This window comes from Salmo salar, chromosome ssa27 (genome assembly GCF_905237065.1).
Source record: "Salmo salar chromosome ssa27, Ssal_v3.1, whole genome shotgun sequence".
In the NCBI taxonomy this organism is placed as follows: Eukaryota; Metazoa; Chordata; class Actinopteri; order Salmoniformes; family Salmonidae; genus Salmo; species Salmo salar.
Genome location: NC_059468.1, coordinates 13,000,793 through 13,010,288, shown reverse-complemented (window position 1 = coordinate 13,010,288; position 9,496 = coordinate 13,000,793). Strand labels below are relative to the sequence as shown.

The 9,496-nt window shown below is 40.3% G+C and overlaps 1 protein-coding gene across 1 annotated transcript; it reads left to right on the top strand.

Annotated features, from left to right (window-relative positions):
• The first annotated feature begins 1,221 nt into the window (after window positions 1–1,221).
• On the top strand, window positions 1,222–9,245 carry s10ae (S100-A14). Its single transcript, NM_001165284.1, is given in 3 exon segments — window positions 1,222–1,315; window positions 4,627–4,758; window positions 8,433–9,245. Coding segments are annotated over 3 exon segments (315 nt in total). The 5' UTR covers window positions 1,222–1,303; the 3' UTR covers window positions 8,604–9,245.
• Window positions 9,246–9,496: the final 251 nt, after the last annotated feature.

Here is a 9,496-nt window from a genome sequence, read left to right as displayed (position 1 = left end):
GACACATGAACCGTTTTACCGGGGACGGTATTTGATTATGACATGAATTCGTTTTTACAATCATATGTTTTTCAAAATTCAAAAGGCACTCACACATCTGACGAAGGCCATGAGGCCAATACGTAAAGCTTATTAAAGAGCAGTGATACTATCAAGAGCAGTGTGCGGGTTTCTTCTACAATCATATGTTTAACAGGGGTGGGTGGTAGTGCGAAGCAACGGGTTTGGACCAATGATAAACCCTGTTTTGCTGATGCTATGTATTGGCCATTGTTGAGAGGCTTTGAAGCCACGGGTTGGCCACATTGGCACCCCCCAGTTGGAACAATCCTCCATAGGAATGTATGTATGTAATGTAGTGAAGAAAAAGTAGTCAAAAATATAAATAGTACAGTACAGATACATTAAAAAAAATACTTCAAGTTGTACTTTAATGTATTTTTGTTTAAGTACTTTACACCACTGACATTGTGGTAGCATAATGAAGATCCTGGTTGACTAGTTTTTATGTAAAATAGTAGGCCGATGACAATATCGAGTGTACCCATCTCTCTGTCAAAAGTCCAAAATCCGTCTTTCAAGAATGTGCTCGTGCCTGTTCATTGTGCGCGCATCGCTTTTTGGTTCGCATGTCCTCATCAACCTCTGACGACTGTCAAAATGAATGTAGGCCTAATAGAAATTGGAATGGACAATTACAAACGACTTTTATTATAAACGACCTCGAAAAAAAACTTGCCCATGCATGGTTCATAAAATGAATCTATTATTTTGGGTGGATATTCAAAGCTTTACAGAAACTGCAGAAAATATGCAGCCCAATATGAGGGGTTAAAAATTGCGACAATAAAGAAGAAAAAACCCTGCCTAAACTTGCAGACTGTTCCAACTTTTGCTAAAGGTTTCCAGATGTTGATTGAAGCACTCGCGGGCTCTATTCTTGAATAGCCTAAATTTTAAATGCACAACAATGTAAACTACTCTGACGTTGAATACTTTAATACAATAATAGTTAATAGAAGGTCGGTTGGCCTATATTGACTCGCATGTAGACTCGCTGCCTCCTGAAGTTTACAGTCCCAATGCACCGGGTTAGACAGTGCACTTTAATTTTCCCCACAGCTTTCTCTGACTGACACGGAAGGTGGAATCCAGTTACATGTTTTTTCCCTGAGTGGGAGGATTTAGGAATCTTGCCAATATGTGACTGAAGCAATGGAACGCTGAGCAAGAAAAGTAACAATTACTGAACGTCGCAGTGAGAAAACTTTACTTTGAAGAAGGACAGCATAACACGATCCAAATGGCAGAACAGGTAGGTCTACTATACCATTTTAATATCAACACTTGTCAAAACGTTGCACTTGAAGAGATGGTGGCTTTACTCATCTTAGAAGCAACTAATGGAGCATTCTTTTAGTGCATCAAATGGAGCATTATTTGGGGGATAACTTCCCCCACACTTAGGCGTCGTTCTGGTTATCTTTGGAAGTGGCACAGATGTAGTTTAACCAAAATTCCATAGACATTATGCGATCCAATTTCTATCATTACATATTCCATTAGATCATATTAAAATAGTCAAAGCCCTGTCTAAACTGGGGAGGGGGGGACAGGGAGGGGGGTGGGGGTTCTACTAAGCTATATAGAATTGTTTTAAGAAGGTCATACCCAAGGATCATTTTGTTATTTCATTTAGAATTTTAAGACCCCTTGAAGTATCAAAAAAATATAAAAAAGAAAATGATGAAAAATTGTATTTGGCCTTACTGCTATTAGCCCATACAAACGCCTTAAATAACTGATTCACTACATGGAACAACAGTCCCCAAAATATTATCTAAAAGAAGTTTGTTCTTAATAAGTGTCTATCCTAAATCTTCGAGATATAACAAAGATCAGGAATTTTTTACATGTATTTAACCCCTTTTTTTTGGCACTAAACAGTCTCCTTATATACTTCCATAAAATGTTTCAACTGGTACCGGGGGACCTTCAGACATATCTTGTGAGGCCTGTGGGCATCCTAGAGCAAAACACAGAGGGGTCATATTAGTGTGTAGCCCAAACTGTTCGGATGCAACAGATGATTTTGCGAGAAATCATGGGATGTCTCAGGGTCTGACAAACACCGCTCTAGCTCTGTCACCTTTTCACTGCATATGCAGTAGTGCATCATAAGCGGATGTGGTGGATTGAGACGTATCCAATGCAAAAAAAAAAAATTTTGTATATCTCTAGCACACATAGAACAATGAGACAGATATTTCACAAGATGTATGAATGTGAAGCATCCTCTTGGCTTTTCCACTCACTACCAAATATGGTGGTGAGAGAAAGCCCAGTGGCCGGCAGTGGGAAAAGATTGAACAAGATGGATATTGGCCGACATTCTGCACATTTTCTCATCGATGAAACATTTGATCTCAATACAGTTTCCTGTTCCCAAAACTGTTATGAACATAGTGGACTACGTTTTGTAGACTTTACTCTTTGCAAAAGTAAAAAACAATCTAGTTTTTTTTAGAAGGAGTGCAAAGGCGAATTGAGTTATTGCACATGATCACTTCACAGAGTTGGCGTTCCCTAACTGAAATATTCAGATGTTTGCTAGAATGCGCCAATAGGATCTCGCTAGCTTGTGGTTGGCTATGCCCAACTCCTTGCTTGTTCTGCCCACTATGACTAATTTGTTCCCATTGGAAATGAAAGGCTGTGGTCTATCTTGATTTAGTTATAAACAGAAATTGTCTCTAACTTAAACTAACAGATTTTGCTTTTGTATTTTTTATTCGGCTAATTTGATTTCCGTGGGGAGCGGACATCGAGTTAAATCCTATTGTCGCGTTTGCATAAAGCCTACTTTCCTTGCACTCTTGCCAGCTTAACGTGAGTTTATAACTAATAATTTCAATGCACTGATCAGTGTGCATGCTGGAACAGCAGAGAATAATGGACAATGACAAATGAATCTAGGCCATATGCTGACTATGGAGCAAGAAGCTATTCTCAGTTGTGTCTAAGGCAGAGACTGTGTGGAAATGAAAAGCACTGGGAGTCAATTAGTCCCTTCTCATTCCGTCCCCTCTCATTCCGTCCCCATGGCCTATGACACAGAGACCTTCTTTGGAGATAGACTACTGTGTGAGGGATGACAGCTAGACGAACAGAAAGACAGACAGACAGAATGAGATGCTCACTGTCGGCGAGCAAGCGCCTTACCATTGTTGCTTACTGTATCCATTTTATGACATTTTTTGGCTGCAGTGAGCTATCTGTGGAAACATCATAAAATGGAGCACTGTAGTGGTAGCCTAGGCCTAGTGAGTAAGGCTTTTATTCTTTATTATATCCTACCCTGACAACTGAAACAACTAAATTGTTTCTGGATGTCTCAATGAATTTGGTTTAGCGTTTAGGAAATGGGTAAATAGAGTTTGAAGTCACCACTGATTCCTCTCCCTGTTGCCCAAGGTTCTTGTGCACGCCCCAGGCACAGAACTCGGCCATGGCATTTCTAACACACCGTCGCCTTGAGACCCCCACACCGGCAATTTTTTTTCCTCAAGGGCCCCACACTGGTACATTTTTCCACTTGAGGCCTCCATTATTAGACAGATCATTTTGCTTGAAAAACCTAAGTTAGACAGGCCCAATGGGCAAAATATTGACCAGCCCATCTAGCATTTGCCCAAAATGCCAGATGTCCTGTCCTCCCCAGCACACCCTGAAGATAAACAGTGACAGGGAGATCTGTCATAGCTACCCCAACCTGCAGGTATTTCATGTACATTCTCCATGTAGACAAGTTGTCTGAATTTTCCTTCCAATAACAGTAGGACACTCAGTCTCTCGTTATCTAAGCTTACTCCTCCCCACCCAAACCACAGATCGCCCACATTTCAATAGCATGTTAAAATATCAATTTGAATAGGAGTAAGTGACATAGCAAAATTCCTTTACAGTTATTTAATGTTTGTGATTTAGGATAGAAATAAAAAGTAGTATGAAGAAAAACCTGTCAGCTGCAATAGATTGGATGTTTGGTTCTTGGTTTAAAGAGAGTATGGAATGATGTACTTCACAATGACCAGACTAACCAGTCTGTGTGACACAGATTCATATGCCACTGCAAAACATAAGGTCTACTTTTGAACTTTTTTTTTAAAGGTGACTTGCGACCTAGAAGTATAACTGTTCTTGTTGGAGTGTAACTTTTCACTCAGCATATTATTTCTCACAATTTTTTGGTTGACCACTAAGCGTTCCGTGACATTGATACTGTGAAAGGTCTGATACAAACACAAGTTAAACATCAGAGTGCCATCTCTGCGTAGACTTTGGACACGTGGAGGCATGCAAGATATGCACTTGAGGACGGATGTGAGTGTGTCTGAAAAAATGTTGGTATTTGGGACTAAATTGAGTGGAGGTCGGTACACTTTGGCAAAAACCTGGGGAGTCTGTCTCATGAATATATTAATTTTCTTTCTTTCGTAATGATCTATTATAATAATAAACTTCACATAATAAACTTCAAAGGACTGTCAGATGACGCTTTTCTAATTGCTATATTATTTGAATTCCCCAATCTAACACGCTTTTTTTTCTCCACCTCTGGCGCAGCACTCAGACCTGGAAAATGCCATCAACACTTTGGTCACACAGTTCCATGCCGCTGCGGCCAATAATGGTCCCACGCTCCAAACCCAAGAATTCAGAGGCCTCCTATCCTCCCAGCTGCCCAACTTAGTTACGGTACGTAATCTGCAATGGCCGGCTACATTGCTCCCACCCTTCCCGGCCACACCCATTGATTCTACCAGTAAGGCATGGCTCTGACTCTTATTACCCTCCCACTCAGCCGCAAACATACAGTACACACCACCTCCTATAACTCCCAAACAAACACTCAGGAAAAGCTTTGAGGCGTCAATTGCCAGGTTCGATGCAAATCCAAAATTTGCTGTAATATAATGTGTGCTCAGTCACCAATTGAGTTTTAAACATGCTTTATTTGAATCTGACACCTGCTTTATTTGAATCACTGAAAAGGCTAAATGATCTTGCTTTGTCTTCATGTTGGAACTGGTTGCTTAGTTGTCTGAGGCCCAAGCCTGTTTTCTAGGACGAGTCTGAATTTACCAGAGGGTGACAAAGATAGCTATGCTTCTGAAAAACAGGAAAAGGCCTGTTCAAATACATGAGCGAGTGAGGAAGGGTCAAGGTTGTTCGCTCATCTAGAGGGGGAAAAACAAACGGACAGATAAATAACAGTTTCCATTATGAACAAAGTAGCAAAAAATATGTAATTGTAATATGACTCCTTGCACCAAGTTGACTTCATCCACCATAAACTCGACAACCAAGTAGAGTATTTATGCTACACAATAGTTAGTCACAACAGCTAGGAAATATTTGTTCAACTGTTGAAGTAAATACTATGCTTAATTACCAAGTAAATATGTTTTTCATTACATCCAGTCTTAGACTTAAATAAAACCAGAATCTCTTTAAAAGAAAAAGTAATGATCACATCATTCAAATGGGATTCCATTGCAAACAGCTCTTTATATTGTCTCAGCTGTGGAGCAGCATTCAGGCCAGGAAATCATTTCCCAAATCAATTTCCTATTGTTTCCAGCAGACAGAAGGATCCACAGTGTTTGCATCTGCCTGGCTGACAGCTTTATACAATTTCAGAATGAAATTACTGTAGATAAGATTGGCTACCCAGATACTAATACTGATTACCTCAAGAATACCAAACAAAGGTTGCTACAGTTGAAGTCAGAAGTTTATATACACTTAGGTTGGAGTCATTACAACTAGTTTTTCAACCACTCCACAAATGTCTTGTTAACAAACTAAAGTTTTAGCAAGTCAGTTAGGACATCTACTTTGTGCATGACAGTAATTTTTCCAACAATTGTTTACACACAGATTATTTCACTTATAATTCACTGTATCACAATTCCAGTGGGTCAGAAGTTTACATCCACTGAGTTGACTGTGCCTTTAAACAGCTTGGAAAATTCCAGAAAATTATGTCATGGCTTTAGAAGCTTCTGATAGCCTAATTGACATCATTTGAGTCAATTGGAGGTGTACCTGTGGATATATTTCAAGGCCTACCTTCAAACGCAGTGCCTCTTTGCTTGACATCGTGGAAAAAATCTAATGAAATCAACCAAGACCTCAGAAAAAAAATTGTAGACCTCCACAAGTCTGGTTCATCCTTGGGAGCAATTTAAAAACGCCTGAAGGTACCACTTTCATCTGTACAAACAATAGTACGCAAGTATAAACACCATGGGACCATGCAGCCGTCCTACCACTCAGGAAGGAGACACGTTCTGTCTCCTAGAGATTAACGTAGTTTGGTGCAAATCAATCCCAGAACAACAGCAAAGGACCTTGTGAAGATGCTGGAGGAAACAGGTACAAAAGTAACTATATCCACAGTAAAACGAGTCCTATATTGACATAACCTGAAAGGCTGCTCAGCAAGGAAGAAGCCACTGCTCTCCATAAAAAAGCAAGATTACGGTTTGCAACTGCACATTGGGACAAATATTGTACTTTTGGAGAAATGTCCTCTGGTCTGATCAAACAAAAATAGAACTGTTTGGCCATAATGACCATGGTTATGTTTGGAGGAAAAAGAGGGAGGTTTGCAAGCCGAAGAACACCATCCCAACCGTGAAGCATGGGGGTGGCAGCATCATGTTGTGGGGGTGCTTTGCTGCAGGAGGGACTGCTGCACTTCACAAAATAGATGGCATCATGGGGCAGAAAAATTATGTGGATATATTGAAGCAACATCTCAAGACATCAGTCAGGAAGTTAAAGCTTGGTCACAAATGGCTCTTACAAATGGACAATGACCCCAAGCATTCTTCCAAAGTTGTGGCAAAATGGCTTAAGGACAACAAAGTCAATGTATTGGAGTGGCCATCACAAAGCCCTGACCTCAGTCCTATAGAAAATTTGTAGGCAGAACTGAAAAAGCATGTGTGAGCAAGGAGGCCTACAAACCTGACTCAGTTACACCAGCTCTGTCAGGAGGAATGGGCCAAAATTCACCCAACTTACTGTGGAAGCTTATGGAAGGCTACCCAAAAACGTTTGACCCAAGTTAAACAATTTAAAGGCAATGCTTCCAAATACTAATTGAGTGTATGTACACTTCTGACCCACTGGGAATGTGATGAAAGAAATAAAAGCTGAAAAAAATAATTCTCTCTACTATTATTCTGACATTTCACATTCTTAAAATAAACTGGTGATCCTAACTGACCTAAGACAGGGAATTTTTACTTGGATCAAATGTCAGGAATTGTGAAAAACTGAGTTCAAATGTATTTGGCTAAGGTGTATGTAAACTTCCGACTTCAACTGTATATGCAAACATCGATACAAATGAAAATGTTCCTAGAACAAGAGCCATGGATGTATAACCACTAGAGGTTAGCAAAGCCTGAAACATATGACAGTTAGTTGACAAAGTATACACATGATGTGTTTATTCAGCTGCATACTGTCACGTCCTGGCCAGTATAAGGGTTAATTGTTATTGTAGTTTGGTCAGGACGTGGCAGAGGGTATTTGGTTTATGTGGTTCGGGGTGGTGTTTTTTCTAAAAGGGCATTTGATTTAAGTATTCCGGGGTTTTTGGGCACTGTTTCTTGTTTAGCGTGTGTGAGCCTAACAGGACTGTCTAGTAATTGTGAGTTCGTTTTGTTATTTTGTATGTTCATTTTTGAGTTTATTAAATGTTCAAAATGAACTATCTCAACTCTGCTGCATATTGGTCCTCTTTTTCCGACGATGATTTTGCTATATCGTCTGACGACGACGAAATCCCTGACACATACAGTACAGTTGAAAAGAGGCCAATAGTGGATTATGAAGTCAAACATGTTGACTGGAGTTATTCAGCTGAATTATTGATACAATAATTACCGCTGAAGATATTAGTACTGTTGTCACGACTTCCGCCGAAGTCTGTCCCTCTCCTTGTTCGGGCTGCGTTCGGCGGTCGACGTCACCGGTCTTTTAGCCATCGCCGATCCACTTTTCATTTTCCATTTGCTTTGTCTTTGTTTTCTACACACCTGGTTTCTATTCCCCAATTACATGTTCATTATTTAACCCTCTGTTTCCCACATGTTAGTATGCGTGTTAATTGATTGTTTATGGCGGTACTTGTCGGCTGGTTATGTTTGCCGGGTTATGTATTTGCGCACGTTATTTTCGAGTGACCGGTATTTCTCCGCACTTTGAGTATACGCTCAAAAGTGTAATAGACTAATTGCTAACTTTCTGCTAATTCATGTCTATGCATGATTACTTAATTGCTTATTAACTGGTCAGTAAGTTAAATACCGTGTACATATAGTGAAGAGTTGTTTTTGTGCTCCCTCCCCCAGACTGGAGCGTCAGAGCAGGGCCTGGGAGAGGTGATGAGACAAATGGGTGTGATGGACGGCGAGGGAATCACCTTCAACCACTTCTGGAGGTTGATCCAGTCACTGGCCACCACACAGCATGGTCTACGCAGCAGCGAGGAGATGTCCAAGTGCTCCTGTGTGCTTCTGTGAAGGCCATGCCTTCTGACGGTGGTGTGAGCCAGGGGGAACCAGACAGCCTTATAGTATGCCACCCAGTGTCAGTACCCCTTCTCACCACACTGCTCCCATCCAACCCTGGACACTCACGTAGTCCTCAACCCTTCCACTACAGGCCTCTTATGTACATTCTCCATGCTTGGTAGTGCTCCATGTCAGCAGTGTTCATCTCTTTGTTCTATGCCACTTGGTTTACAGGATTTGTTTTGTACTCCCTTAGTGTTAACGGTGGTGTTGTTTCCATCCAAATATCCCTTCTATTGAAATATCCCCTTTCTTAAACCTTGAAAGGCTTTCCTATAGGCCTACTACCAGTCTAACCACTACAAATAACCCTTAGATGACATATGACCCAAAGTGAAATCAGAAAGCCATGTGCAAGGTTTAGGTACTAGACAATGAAAACATGTATTTACACACGGCAGTACGCGTTAGTGGAAAGCTCCTTTGAGCCACCAGTAGTCCACATACATACAGTACTGGTATTGCAGAGTGCCCATAGCATGTTTCTTTAAACAATGTTTTCACACCACTGTGGTATTGCAGTTTTGTGTTTATATTTTCAAATTCTCTTTATTCTGGCCCGTGTGATAACATACTACAACATGACAAGAAATGATATAATAAAGATCAAAAGAAATTGCAACAATGGTGAACTCGGTTATTTGTATTTATTTTTGTTGAATTATTACTCGAATCATTAATCAACATATTACCCACTGACAGATAAGCATTTTACAAAATACATTTTGTGATGAAAAAAATAAAGAATCATAGACATATTTCAGTGTATTAACTAGAAGGTGAATGGTTGTCACCACTATACAGCACACCTCTTGTATTCAGTGTGTAATTGTTACACTCTT